At 42.7% G+C, this 15,509-nt stretch overlaps 1 protein-coding gene across 1 annotated transcript; it reads right to left on the minus strand.

Annotated features, from left to right (window-relative positions):
* Positions 1-118: 118 nt before the first annotated feature.
* On the minus strand, positions 119-13,919 carry GRXCR2 (glutaredoxin and cysteine rich domain containing 2). Its single transcript, XM_045492586.1, has 3 exons — positions 13,504-13,919; positions 6,779-7,006; positions 119-1,235 (listed from the first exon to the last, which is right to left on the minus strand). Exons 1-3 carry the CDS (start codon positions 13,837-13,839, stop codon positions 1,053-1,055), a joined length of 747 nt encoding a protein of 248 aa, XP_045348542.1. The 5' UTR covers positions 13,840-13,919; the 3' UTR covers positions 119-1,052.
* Between the last annotated feature and the right edge of the window lie 1,590 nt (positions 13,920-15,509).

The raw sequence follows: 15,509 nt of genomic DNA on the forward strand, positions 1-15,509 counted from the left end.
TGGTAAAGGGTGTGGGGGTTAGAGCCACAGAAGTACATTAACGAAAGCATCTTTCTAATTTTGTAACCAACTTTAAGAGGAAAGAATTACCTTTAGTATGTGTATTCACCGACAGTAGAATGAAAATTCTTAAAAATCATCCTTGGTTTTTTTTTTAGAGGTTTCTAATAGATAACTATAAAAATATCCAGTCTTTTTTGAAGAGGTTGTGCCTATATCCTAGACTTAAAATACATGTATTTATCTGCTGATAATTCAGGGGTTGGAAGAAGTCATGTCACACACACATACTTAAGCACCAAATTTATCCTAAGTAGTTCTGACTTGGCTTATAGCCTCAGCAGTTTAGAGGCATATGTAGGAGTGTCTTATCTCATCTGGTCTTAAGAAGCAGCACTGCTCACTGCCTGCGTGAATATCACCCAAGCACATCACACAGGAGAGACTCAGGACTTTGAAGGAAAGGCCTCCTCAGCTTGCCCATCTTCAGCACGAAGCATATACATGTTGCTTTGTTTTCAGTGGCCTGCTGGTACATTCTGCATCGGGCATCCCTTTCCTCTTCTGCTTAATTAAAAATTAAATCTGACCAATGATGATTTGAAATGCATTATATGCAACAGAAATTCAGTTAATCAGAAACCTGCCTTTTTTACTCTTACTTTTTTATCCCTTTCTCATGGCATAATTGTGCAAAATAATTCCCAACCAGAAAATGACTTCAACCTGCTGCCTGTAATGTGCATTTATTTGCTCACTAGTGTAAGGAAAAAACCGAGCTAAGCCAAGTAAGATACACGCACACGTTCCTGGAAGGATAATTTTAGAACCCGTTTCAAAGCCGACTCTAATTCGAAAATGCCTCTGCCACTTAGAACCACATGGAGATGTTACCAGCCTCACGAAATGTCATCAAGTAATTGAGTTTTGCCAGTGGTGGAAGTGGTGGTAGCCACTGTGGCTTCCTTGCTGGGAGAGGGAAGAGAAGGAGGGGGTTTATAAGCAGTAACTTCAGGAAGGATGCGATAACAGCGGACATACAAAGCCACAGGCTATTGATTGCAAATCTGGCAAGGCTGCAGGCCGTTCTCATTGCAGGCAGGGCACCGCAGGGCCCGATAGGACTCCTTAAATCTGTTGGCCAGCATGGAGAACTTGCTGCCGTGGCACAGAGAGCAGGTGGCACTGCCCGACCCTCGGCAGTGAAAACAGTTGTCCTCGGGAAGCTCCCCTTCCTGCAAGAGACAGGGCAGCATTCAGTTAGAGACCACTGTTCAAACACACGTTGAAATAGCACTGGGCTGCCAGAAAGGCAGAGGCAGAACGAGAGCAGAAAATGCTTCCCACAAATGCCAAAGAGGGAACTGACCGGAGGCACACAATTCTCACTGCAATTTTATCAGAGAGGATCTCCCTGATGGAATCTCTGAGACACCATCCCCTGCTACGATGCCTTGCACTTTGCAGCTTTACGTTCTTCACTGCCCTTGTCACCACCTGATGTGTCATTTCTGTGTGCTCCGTCAGGACAAGGACCTACTTATCCGCATTGCCAAATACTAATAGTGAACAGCTGCAGTGTGCCTAGGTGGTGCGAGGTGCTGTTCTAAGAGCTTTCTTTTCATTTTTTTTTTTTCAACGTTTATTTATTTTTGGGACAGAGAGAGACAGAGCATGAATGGGGGAGGGGCAGAGAGAGAGGGAGACACAGAATCTGAAACAGGCTCCAGGCTCTGAGCCATCAGCCCAGAGCCCGACGCGGGGCTCGAACTCACGGACCGCGAGATCGTGACCTGGCTGAAGTCGGACGCTTAACCGACTGCGCCACCCAGGCGCCCCTCTAAGAGCTTTCTTTACGTTAATCCGTACAACACCCCAGTGAGGTGGTGCAAATATTATCATCCTTGCTGCAGATGTGAAAATTGAGATGCGGAGAAGTTCGGTTATTTGCCAATGGTCACACAGCCTTGGAGGAGAGGAGGCAGGTTTTGATTCCAGATGACTGAGCACCAGAGTTCATGCTCTTACTGACTCCATACACAGCCCCTCGCTGTACCTGTCCAGCAGCAGGCGTTCAAGAGATACTGTTTTTGTGTGACTGGCCGAGAGCCTGAGTGGATGAATGAATCGATGTTACAATCCTTCGAAGCTGAGCTCCGAATTCCTGCAGTACTTTATTTTCTTTGATACCTGTGATAAGGCCTGAGAGAGCAACCATGCACCTTGGAAAGTTCCCTTGACCTTTCCAAGGTCTCTACATCTTTGTTTTTCTTTCCCTGCGAAATGGGAGTAGTAATGCTGACCTCTCAGAGTAGCTGGAATATTAAATGAGAGTGAGAAAAAAACCACAATTTGTCACCTGGCATATTATAGGTTTTCCACAAAAGTTAATTCACTTCTAAGCCCTGCTAGTAAGTCTTGACTTACTAGTGCTCAACTCCCATCCTGCAGAATATGCCCCTTGTCTACTGCATGTTCCCTCCCTAAGACACCTCAAGGAAACTAGCAACCTGTGCATTCCTGTGCAAAGACTGTGCATAGACCATGAACCTCCCAAGAAATAAGGGGCGGTACCAAATCAATACCAGGTGGTTCCAGCACCAAGTCCTGTCTATTTCACTTGCAAAACATCTCTCAGATCCATCCAGTTTTCACCACCCACAACCGCAATGCTAGTCCAGATCACACCAACTCTGGCATGAATTTAGTGTGGAGCCCTGCCTCTAGTCTTCTGGGTGGCTCTCCCCAAACCAGACAACAATTATTTGTTTTCAGATGTTGGCTTAGCAGCACTTATCCAGGAAGCCTTGCCTCCCCACACCTCTGGGCCAGGAGTCCTGTCCCACCTGTCCTGCCCCGAGCATGGCAGGCCTCATCTTCTACTGAAAGTTCCTGCTGACCAGACATGAAGCTCTATGTGCTAGTCCCTGTCACCATCACCTCCAAGACTTCTAGTGCAGTGCCTGGCACAACATGTGCCATTCACATGTTTGCCAGATGAACAAACAAAACGACAATGTCTGGAGAACCCTTCTGATTCTTAAATCCTAGGACCTAACAAGATGGCGGAATCCACTGGGTGGCTCAACCCAGCTAACACAGCTTTCTTTTATAATTTAAGAATAAAAATAATCTTGAAAAGGGTGGCAGGAGTTCTGAAAATAGTTCCATTGTGCTACAAAGTGCCTAAGAAGATACCACATTTTATTCATTCTAGATTTAGGGAATGGAAGTGATCATCCAACCGACAAAAGCCTAAATGTACCCTTCGGTTAATATTTTATTGATTGTGGCCATATTTTAATACATCAATAATGGAGAAACTTGTTTTCTACCCTTGAAGTATTCAAAATAAGTGTTTTTGCCAAAATATTCTTTAAGGAAATGGTCACAGTCCGTTTTTCTGCTAAATCCACATTTTTTTTTTGTACTTGATCCCAGGGAGATTTTAATGTTGTCAGTGCTGCCAAAGGAAGTATAGTAAATTCCTACCAAAATGCTATACATGTCATCCAAAAATTAATTTGCATACAATGTCAGGTTCAGCTATGAAAAGATTCATGAAATGACCTGGCGCACCTGCTTGCGGAGAACAAAAACAAATCATCGATCAAATTTTATCTAATGTCACGTGGTTGTATGAGGTACTATTAGAAGGCTCCCTGGAATTTCCACTCTTACCCCGGGTTACCACCCTCCTTCCAACCACTTGCTCTCAGCATGTCATTTAATCATTTAATGATTAAATCAAGGGCTACTGAGCCTCTATTCAAGGCAAGAGGGATATAAGCTTCTGTCTTCCATTCTCAGCATTTTTAATCTCCTCTCATAAAATAATCAGTAAGATGGCTTAGAACATAGTTGTACTGCACAGTTTAGGCCCTGGAACTGACAGACCTACCCAAACCACCTCTTACTAGCTCCATGGCCAAGGAAAGGGGCCTCAGCTTTCACATTGCAGACTCAAAGGCTTGTGGTAGCCCTGATGATGCTAAGGAGCACCAATCTGGAGACTGCTCAGCAGAGTGGTTAAGATGATAGGACTGGTAGTCAGGCGGTCCAGGGTTTGACCACTGGCTCTGATAACCTCTGGCAAGTTACTTAACTTCTCTGTGCCTTAGTTTCCCCAGCTAAAGAGTGGGACTGCTAACAATCACTACCTCACAGAGTCCTTGTGAGAATGAAGTAGACTAATGCATAGAAAGCACTGGGCATGGTGGTTGGCTATCACAGGCCCTCAATAAATGACAGTTGTTGTCATTGTTGTTGCCTATTTCAAAGGCAAGAGCTCAGAAGGCATAAAGAAGTCCGGATGAGTTATGGTCTCAAATCCACCGAACATACAGCCAGATTTTTCCCCTTCCATATTTCACTGTGGCTCAATTCAATTATTGCTCTCCTTTTCTTTTACGGTGAATACAGACGGTCAGCATGGCCTGGCCGTTAGCCTTGCCTTGCTCTTTCATCAAGGTTCCCACTGCTTCCCTGCTCCATATGACACAACAAAGGGTCTCCTGGTCAGAAGGGGCGCCTTGATGTTCTCTGACCCTCTTTTTTAAAATAAAACCTGGCTGGGCATTTATTGCATGAAGGATTTGGCAAACAAATAGCAATTTAAAACAGTTTAAAAGACAGGCAAGTGAAGTATAACCTTTCACGGCAACTCTCTGCTGCACGCCTCTGTCCTAGTTTGTGGTATTACAGCCAGAAAACATGGATCTCTCCAAATTGAATTTACAGATAATTGTCATGTCAGGCCTGTTGTTGCTTTTTTTTTTCCTCAGGCCAGCGGCGTGACCTGCATTTTATCATTTCTGGCTCCTTTCTGAAAATATATGCTCCTACAAATTACAAAACGGCTTGAAAAAGAACAGAATTAATGAATTTTAAAGTGGGGAGGTAATGCTTCGGATCACAATGTTTAGTAATCTGCCTGCTGCTAAGCTGGGTTCTGAATAGTGCTATGTAAAAGGCAAGAGAAGGCAGAAGGATGATACTTCCTTACCAGCTGGCACTCTGGTCCCAAATTCCAATATTCTCTCCACAAATATTTAACTAATATGCACTGTGTGCCTACTCTGTGCCAACCTGTATTTTCATTCTTATTGTTGTGCCACTGGAACTACTATACCAAATCCAACATAAACATGGCCCCAGCCCTCGTGCAGACAAAACTCTAGTGTGTGACAGCAAACGTTAACCAAATAACTACACAGAGAAATTGAAGACTGCAACTGAGGAGGGGTGCGAGGTACTCTGAGGGGTCTATCCTCTGAGGAAGTGATGTCTCCACTTTCAGATGCTAAGGGGAAGGGGGTGGGGAATCTGGAGAACATTCTAAGCAGAGGGAAGTTGCCTCTGCTAGGAAAGGGCAAAGAACATATGAATGGTAGCTAGATGGGCAGTGTGTCTGGGACAGAGAGAATGAGGAGAGATGTGTAAGAGGAGAATAAACAGGCCGGGAGGGTCCAGGCTATACAACGTTTTCTACAACAAGTCAGAAGGTTTGGTTTCATTCCAAGGGATGAGATGTCACTTAAAGTTTGGGGTGGGGGAAGAGAGTGATGAAGGGGTGACATGATCATATTTGTATTTCAAATATATCTTATCTAGTGTGAGATCAGGTGGGAAAGAGACATGAGTCGTTGTGAGCAGAACTTTAATAAGAGTCTTTTGCTAGAGTCTGGTCATGACTTTCTCATTCCCATCCTCTAAACCTTGCCAGGGTGGGGATATCTCTCAAGTACGAGGAAGCCGCTGGCTCACTGCGTCAAACCAACTCATGGGAGGTGAGAGTAAGTTCCACAGAAAGCTTCAGCTCCCAAGAGATGGAATCTGAAGAGAGAGAAAATTCATTTCTGCTGCTATCCAAGCTTTTACTCTCTTAGCTTAAAACCATCAAACTTGCTTTTCCCACTCCCAACCCAACACTGTGAACTAATGAATATCATCACTCTACCCCCTCATCTGAGCATGTCTAAGCAACAGTTTCCAAGGTGAAGAGGGCACACCTCTGAGGAGTGTGGGAAGAAAAAAAATTCTATTTATATTTACTTTTTATCTTAAAAAGGCAAGAAATTAAGCGTCAATAATATCTTCAAAATAAACCGTTATACTAATTTTTAATAAACTAGTTGACACTGGCACCTTCACTAGGTCAGGCAGTGACCAAACATGGTACCCAGGGGACCCTAGAGTAAACATGACGTAAAGTGACCTCACTGCGTGCAAAGTGACAATGGTGTCCCAGCTCACTCGTTCGCTTTGAGCATTTTGCAACATACTGAAGTTCTCTTGTCCCTGGTCTAGAAGACTTAGAGAAAATATGGCTTAATTTCAACTAAACTAATCTCTACAAAACTGGACACATGTCTTCATAAGATCTCTTCAAGGAAACTGGATTGAGGATAAACCAGTAAGACAAACACAAGCAAACCCATTAAGAAAAAGAACAGAGCTGATTTTTTCCATCTCTGGAACAAGCTGTTCTTTGCCACATTGCAGAGTGAAAACAATTAATACCTAACTGGATCTCAAAAGAAGTCATCAAAAAAAAAAAAAAAAACTGTGTGTACTTGAAATATATACATAACTATTTTGCTAATCACTTACCATTAAAATATAATAATAAAGTTAAAATTCTTGAACATCTTTAACAGTTAGACATCTTAAGTATTTACATTCAAGTTTTTTCTGAAGTAGTGCAAAGATCAAAACCATGTGGAGACCACTGCTGTAGGGCCAGCTCCAAGTAGGACAGCAAACCATTTTGACACACCTGTGGGTACTGGTTATGGGGGAATGTGCTTTCCGTGTCTGGCAAATGCCCATCATTCAGGCCGCTGTCTCCACAGATTTCTTCTTTGCTCATCAGAGACTCCTCCTCGGCCTCCTCTTCCTTCTGGAGCATTTTCCTCATGAAGTCTCTCTTGTCCATTGGGGTTCGGATGATTTTCAGGTTGTTCGTGTAGATGATTATCTTTCCAAAATCTATAATAGGTGGGGACTAGAGAAATGGAGAATGAGCATGGAGATTTAACACCGATCACCATATACAGGGCTGCAGAAACCGTTCAACATCCCAGGCAACAGGAGAGAAGGACCTTGTAACCAGCTAGCATTTATGATTCCAACAGACCCCAAAGCTACAGTTCACTCCCTGGTTTGTTCGCTCTCTCTAAAATCCTTAAAACCCAGATTCCTTCCCCCTGTTGACGGTAACCAAGCAAAGCTGAACTAACTGTATAACCGGGACTGCAGAGTGAGAGCCAGAACTTCTATTCCCACTACATACAGCAGTAGCTGATGCAGGGATGCACACAGAAAGAGTTTAATAAATACAGAAGAGGGCTTAAAAAAATAAACAGCTCTCCAAAATTGTTATGCATAAGTAATAGATAAAATTTACTGATTATCATTATTTGATTATAGTGGATAGCATTTATTTTGTGTCGGGCACCACGATAAGCATTTACAAACATTACCTCACTTTCCCCTCAAGCATCCCTTGAGGCGGATGCTATGATTTCTACATCTTACCGATGAGGAGACTGAATCACAGTGAGGTAAAGAGCCTCCCAAGGTTACAGTTAGTCAGGGTCTGTGGCTGGGATTTGAACCCCAGTGTGTTTAACTCTAAAGTCCATATTCTCAACACCTACCCTGCACTATTCACAAGCATCTTCTCCCCCAAAAAACCTATAAGATTGTTATGTATATAATGATCTTATGTAAATACATAATATATAATGATCTTATATATGTGCAATCATCTTACATATATGTAATGTTTTTATTATTTGTACAATACAAAAATCTTTTAATGTCAAAAAATATACCTCTATAGCATTATTATTTTTTTTTTAAGCAGGCTTCAGGCCCAGCGCAGAGCTCAATGCGGGGCTTGAACTCATAACCCTGAGATCAAGACCTGAGCTGAGATCAAGAGTCAGATGCCTAACCAACTGAGCCACCCAGGGACCCTGTGGCATCATTATCAATAGCTCACGTTCTTTTGTATAGATTTATCATGTATTACTTGACAATTTGCTGAGGAATAATTGAAACAATACTACAACAACGCAGTAAGGAAGCGTGGGAAGTAAATGTTTAGGGATTATTAACTAAGAACACATATTGCCTCCCAGAGCTAGGATAGCTTGGAGGGAAACAACACCAGATCTCAATTCCGCTGTTCACCAACTGTGGGATGTAAGAGAATCATGTGACCTCTCAGAACCGCAGTTTGCTCCTCCACAAATGGGGTGACATCTAACTGATGGGGTTCACTGATGGGCTTCACCACAGACAAAGTTATTATCAAAACAGAAGAATACTTTGATACTGGGTGGTAAGCAGGTGCTGTCCTGAGACTCCTGAGCGCCCTCCTGTTACCCACAGCTCTCTTCAGGGAACCTCTCACATCCCCTAAACCCAGTAATGTAGTGGTCGTTGCTCAGAAGTCCATGTTTCAGGACCCTGCGCCAATATTCTGCTGGCTTCTGTGCTGATTGGGCAATGTCCCTGTGGTTAAAGATTTGGACTCCCATCCCTGAGGCTAATTATATCAATTTCTAGGGGTAGGGGTGCAATGAAGAGTATATAAGACAGGGTTTCCAAAAGCTAAAAATACTATATACTGGTGGGCATTGTTAACATTGCTAGTATTTTTTTTAACGTTTATTTTTGAGAGAGAGATAGAGCATGAGCAGGGAGGAGCAGAGAGAGAGGGAGACACAGAACCTGAAGCAAGCTCCAGGCTCTGAGCTGTCAACACAGAGTCCGACGCGGGGGCTCGAACCCACGGACTGTGAGATCATGACCTGAGCTGAAGTGAGACGCTCAACCAACCACTCTGAGCCACCCAGGCGCCCCTAACATTGCTAGTATGAAAAACTGTCCATTGGCAGTCCACACACAATCATGCTACACAGCTAAATACCCCAACGTGAAATCCTCTGCCCCGCCGTTATACAACGGGAGAAACCAAATCTAATTAGATGCCACAATTAAGCAGTCTCCTCTTTACAACCCTAACGCATTCAGTCACAACCTGGCTTAAACAGGACTTCAGTACTCAGGCCCCCTTCCTTGAAACACCCGCAGAGTTTTCAATCATTATTTATGAAGCCACAAGCTTCCTACTTGGGCCTGTTTTCTCTCCTTCTCTTCAAGGGATCGTGTGGCAGCTTCCATTTCCTATTGTTTGATGCTCACTGGGCTCCTGTTTCACACTCTGGACTATCAGTTTCTGAACATCAGAAGATAAAGATGGTGGCACTTCTGGAAGGTTCCATTTCCACTTCCACTAATAGCCAAAGAGGTTCAATTACTAGGGAACTTTTTTTCACACATAGAACTGGTTTTCTTGGGGTGAAACCCTTTATAGTATGTTGAAAAAAAAGTCTGTGGTCATAGGGTCCAACCTCCTGCCTCTAACCTGGTCAATATGTGAGACACCAAAGATTGTAAATTTATTTTTAATGTACTCCAAAGAAGGAGGGTCCCAAATCACCTTTAAGGTGTGTTTAAGTTTCAGTCACCCTGACAGCCAAGTTCTTCCTTGTGTCTAAGGAAACGCTCCGGGTGTAACTAAAGTTCACGTTATCTGGTTACGCCCAATTGCCCGTGAGAAACACCCACTCTTCCATTACAGAGGGCCATGAGGAAGCCAGGAATTTTTTTGTTTCCTTCCATAGTGCCCAGAATGGCAACTTACGGGACTGAGCTTCATAAATGCCCTTAACAGTGGCAATGTGCCTGCAGACTGCTCTTCAGACACCATGAAACCTTTCTGTGGCTCTGCGTTTAAATGTGGGGACACCTTCCTGGGTCCTAGAAATGCAATGGGCTTTGGAGGCAGGCAGGCCTGAGGCGAATTTTTCTGTGCAAGATTTGCAAGTTACTAAACTCCTGTGCACTGTTTCTCCAATTTGTAAGAATCTTTCTCAATGAATTACTGTGAAGATGAAATTACATAATATATACAGAGTATATGTTTAGTAAATGCCATTTCCCTTCCTTTCCCTTCCATTTTTTTTTAAGGAACCTTAGAAAACTTCAGTTGGTTTCAATTCTTTAAAATATTTAGTTGTTTATAACCACTTTCTCTTTCTCTATCCCATAAAACTTTTTACAAAGACTCAGTATTTCTTTGATAGGAACCTGGTCATTATCACAATGGTAGGGAACATTAGCTAAGCACATCCAATGTTTCAGGCATAATGCTAAGTATTTCTTACATACAAACTTTTTTTAATCACCACAACAATCTTCATAAGTACTTTTTTTAAAGTTTATTTATTTTGAGAGAGAGTATGCGCATGCAAGCGAGGGATGGGCAGAGAGAGAGAGACAGAGACAGAGAGAATCCCAAGCAGGTTCTGCACTGTTAGCACAGAGCCCAATGCGGAGCTTGAACTCACGAACCATGAGATTATGACCTGAGCCATAACCAAGAGTTGGATGCTTAGCTGACTGAGCCACCCAGGTGCCCCATAAATAGGTATTTTTATTACTCTCATCTCATAGACGATAACATTAAAGCTTGGCAAGACTAAGTGGTTTGCTTAAGCTCCCACAGTAAGTAGGCAGAGTGGACAAAAAGCCCAGGTTTAAAAGACATCAGAGTCCCTGTTTCTTAATGATTATTTTTACTGTGGTAAAATATACTACATAGGATTTACCACTTGAACCATTTCTAAGTGGACAGACAGGTCAGTGGCATTGGTACATTCACACTGTTGTGTAACCATTACCACCAACCATCTCCAGAGCTTTTTCATCTTCCCAAACTGAAACTCTATGTCCATTAAACGCTCACCTCGCCCCTCCCCCAGCCTCTGGCAACCACTGCTCTACTTTCTGTCTCTATAAATCTGATTGCCCTAGGCACCTCATATAGGTGGAATCATATAATTATCTTTTTATGACTAGTTTCTTTCCCTTAGCACAAGGTCTTGAAGTTTCATCCATGTTGTAGCATGTGTCAGAACGGCCCTCCTTTTTAAGGCTGAATAATATTCGCCTGTGTGTATATATCCCATTTTATTTGTCTATTCATCTACTGGTGGACATTTGGGTTGTTTCCACTTGTGAGCAATTGTGAATACAGCAGCTGTGAACATTGGTGTACAAATATCTGTTCAAATTCAGAGCCTTTACTTTTAATTGTTGTAGTTAACTGCTGCCCAGTGTTGCTTCACAGCCAATATTTACTAGGGTTATTTTACAACTGGATTCACTGTTGAAAAATCATGGCTTTCCAGCTCTCGTTTCCTTATTTTTCATGAATACCACACTGACAACCTGTTTCACGGGGTGGAGCTGCAGGAATCTGTCCTGATCCCCCTCTAACCCAGAGGCTGGCTAAGATTAGCAGGTAGCACAGGCAACAAAGAAAACAAGGATAACTGGATCATGCAGGAAACCAGGTGAAAAGGAATCAAACTCTGAACATGGTCTCCAGCGTACTGTGTTTAAACCAATGGTGCAGCACTCCTATGAAAACTCAGTTATCTGGCTTTATAAGTCCTTACCAAATCATACATTTACATACATGCCAAGTTTGACACATGATCTGTGAAGCGGTCCAATATTCTCCGCCATAGGCTTATACAAGGTTTGTATAAACTACAACTTTGTAGTCTAAACCTACAAATAAGATTCAGTTTAAAAGAGATACTGTAAGTACAAGATATAGCCAAGAAGCTACGATATGATAAGCACTCAGTAAATGGCAACTATTACTATTAACGTCATCATGATTCATGACCTTATTCTCTAAAAAGGAGCATTCCAGAGGGTCAAAAGCGCAAGGCATCAGAAGAGCTGGGTTGTTATTCTGACCGTGTACCTAATGACCCTCTAATACTGGTAGATCCCTTAACAACTTGGCACTCAATTTTACTCATCTGCAAAATGGAAATGCGCATATTTTGCCTTTCTCCTCAAAGTTGTGCTGAAGACCCAATGGAAAAGTATATTACTCAGAGATCATGAAGAATGAATTCTTGCCATTTGCAACAATGTGGATGGAACTAGAATGTATTATGCTAAGCGAAGTCAGTCAAAGAAAGACAAATATCAGATGATTTCACTTATATGTGGAATTTAAGAAACACAACAGATGAACATAGGGGAAGGGAAGGAAAAATCAGAGAAAAGCAGAGAGGGGAAAACCACAAGAGATTCCTAAATACAGAAAAGAAAACTGAGGGTTGTTGAAGGGGAGGTGGGTGGGGGGGATGGGCTAAATGGATGATGGGCATTAAGAAGGGCACTTGTTGGGATGAGCACTGGGTGCTATGTATAAGTGATGAATCACTGCGTTCTGCTCCTGAAACCAACACTACATTGTACATTAACTAACTTGAATTTAAATAAATAATTTTTTTAAAAAAAGCAAGTATGTGATATTGCTTCATAATGTCTAAGTTACTGCACTAACATGAGGGGTTGTTCACTCCAGCTCCCTTCGTTATCAAAAAGAAACCTGGTATTATCTTTGATAAATGTGGACTGCCCATAACTTCACTTTCAGCAAGGCCAGAAAGGCCAATGCATTTGTCTGCCAGAGATGAATTATCTGTTCCCTTTGAAACTAACAATAAAAATGATTAGAGAGTAATTATCTGAATTTCACACATTAAAGATGAGAGCATATCCTGGTGTACTATTCATTAATGACCTGGCACATTAGATAACTGTATTTAATCTTAAAGAAAAAAAAAAGGCATTCACAATCCCATTGGCAAACATCCACGCATCTCTTCATTTTTAGAAATCAGTGAATATTTTCCAAGTTCTTCTAGCTTAAAAGAAAATCATGTATGTGCTTTTGATTATCCATGGTACTGGCAAAGATAATTGAATTAACAGACAAAATACAGGTTTCAACTGAACTACTAGCTCGAACTTCTTCCCCATGTAACATTTCCTCTGCTTGACTTGCTTTTCACCATTTCTTCCCGGGACTCCAGCCACTCAGTGTTCATGCTAACACACAAGGGAAAGGCAAAATAAACAAACAAACAAACATTTTTTAAAAGCAGGCAGCAGGAGGGAGAGAGGAAATAAAACAAGACAGGGATAAACCACAAGCTGAATAATTGGCTGGAGTAAAATGAGCACCTTCAAACACTCAGCTCTTTCTGGAAACAAAACAGCCAGTTGTCACATAATTTTCTAAAATGGCAGTGTGGCAACCTGAAAACCACTGCATCTCTATTAAATTTACTTACCGAGATAACCCAGCGAATGACCCAATTACAATTTACTACCCTGGATGGAAGGGAACACTATGTACGCTTACTGCACTTTCCAATAAGTAGTCAGCAAGCATGTTATTTTTGTTCCAGAAATATTATTTCAACAGTGGCTTCCCATTTGGTGCACCTACAGCTCTCGTTGGTACTGGAGCATGAGCAATGTACAAATTTGAATCGGGCATTTTTCTATACACATTTTAGTCCTTAAAGTTTACACATCATGCACAATACCAACCTTATGGTCATTCGCCTTGTAATCATTGAAGAAAGACTGGCCGCCCGCCAAAGTGTAGGCATTGCCTTCTCTAAAAACGCTGATCCTCTGAGCAGTCAGCTTAGGGGAGTATGGTCGGGGCTTGGGGGCCTCCCCAGACCCGTAAACGCCATCCATTGGTTCAAGGGACTCTTGGAGAAAACTGTGAGGGTATTCCTCCTTTGGCGACTCTAATTCCTGCCCATCCTCAAAGACCTGCTTCAACACTCTGCCACTGTAGGAGGAGGAGATTTTAAATCGTACTTTCCGTGGTTTGCCGTCACTCTTCTGGTTCAGCTTCTTCTCGGAGTCCTCCATCAGTAGAAATTTCACCCTGTGGTTTCCTGGCTTCAGCGTAGCCAATGAAACTTGGGGCTCTGAGAAGAAGGCATTTTATTTTCTCTCCTCTTGCATATAATTAATTCAAGTTGGTGCTGGGGTATGCTCAGTTTACAGCAACTGACACCCACACATTAAATATTGACAGATCCTCATGCAAAGGCAGGCGATTGTGGGTTTATGGAGTAGAGAGAGCACAGCATAAGACAAGATTGGGTCCCCTTTGATCCCAAACTCCCCAATAACTTCAACCAAACCCTGGCTTTTCCTAACCTGAGCAATGGTTAAGTTTATATAGACTGAACAAAGTACCAATTCAACAAGGGTTAGTTACACCATCAGCTAGCAAGTGTCTTAATATTCTTACCAACTACAATGACCTAGCGAGTATTTAATAGGTGCCAGAGATTTTTACACACATTGCCTTATTTTGTCCTCCACCTAAGCCATTGGAAGTATAATTATCCCTGTTTTACAGAGGGGAAAGAGAGGCCCAGAACCGTTTCCCCATGTGTCTACTCCATTGCAGCTAGGTAAGAGAGAGCAGGGATCAGAACCTAGTTCTGACTCCACAACCAATGGCCAGTCCACTAAGCCAAAAGTTTTCAAACTGTGTCTCATGGAGCCCTAGACAGGAGGAAACTACAGATCCTAGGTTGCAGGCCTTCTACTCCGGCATTAACCAGAGCAGCTACACTTCATTTTTATTTTATATTTAAGATTTCACTTGCAAGCACAGCACTAGGCCCCATTGCCTATGGCAGATAACATGCAGTAAATGCCTGTCACTGTGCAACAGTCACTGAGAGGAATATCAGGGCAGTACGAGATGTGGGGCTTGTGAATGAGAGTCCTGCACTCTAGTTTAGGAAAGAGACCTAACATATATGAAATAACAGCCTCCTGCTGGCGGCAAACTGTCCACTGCTGTCTCCCAGAATAGATATTCTGGGGAGAGGGTGGTCCCTAAGGAGACAATGAGCGGAAGGAGGAATGAGCAGAGTCTAAAAGGATGGCTTGGATTTGAAGCCTTAAATGGTGGGGGGTTGAGACTTTCTCCTCCTCTTTGTTGATTTCATCACTTACTCAGTTGTCCAAACTGATTTGTCTTGTATTCCTGCAGCCATCCCTATGGATTCTATCGCCACTGCCTTCCTTCATCCACTCCCACCACCATGACCCTAGGTCAAGCCCTCATCACTTCTGTTTTCAAGATGGCAACAATCTCCTAATGACTTCCCCACCCATCCATTCTCCATATTGATGCCACAGCCATGTTTTAAAAAAAAAACTATCTACAGATGTCAGTCTCTTACGTAAAAAGTCTTAACCTAATTTTGCAGCAGGCAAAACTCAAAACCTGTCCCTTCACTTGCACCCTCGTCCTCTGTCACTCTTCCAGGTGCTGCCTGTAATTGGTGGTCCAGGCACACTGACAAGCTCACCTACTTCTTAGAACCACGGGTTTGTGTCTCTTATTCAGTGCTCTATTTCCTGTTTGAAATGCCATACTTCTACTTCTCCTTCAAGCTACACGTCAAATGTCACTGCTTCTGGGAACTCTTCCCACTTGCCCCAAGTCTAAGGCCATGGAACTTTGGACTGACCACCATTAAGCGCCTCTTACCTTCTCTTACCATTCCTGTGTT

This window comes from Leopardus geoffroyi, chromosome A1 (genome assembly GCF_018350155.1).
Source record: "Leopardus geoffroyi isolate Oge1 chromosome A1, O.geoffroyi_Oge1_pat1.0, whole genome shotgun sequence".
NCBI lineage: Eukaryota > Metazoa > Chordata > Mammalia > Carnivora > Felidae > Leopardus > Leopardus geoffroyi.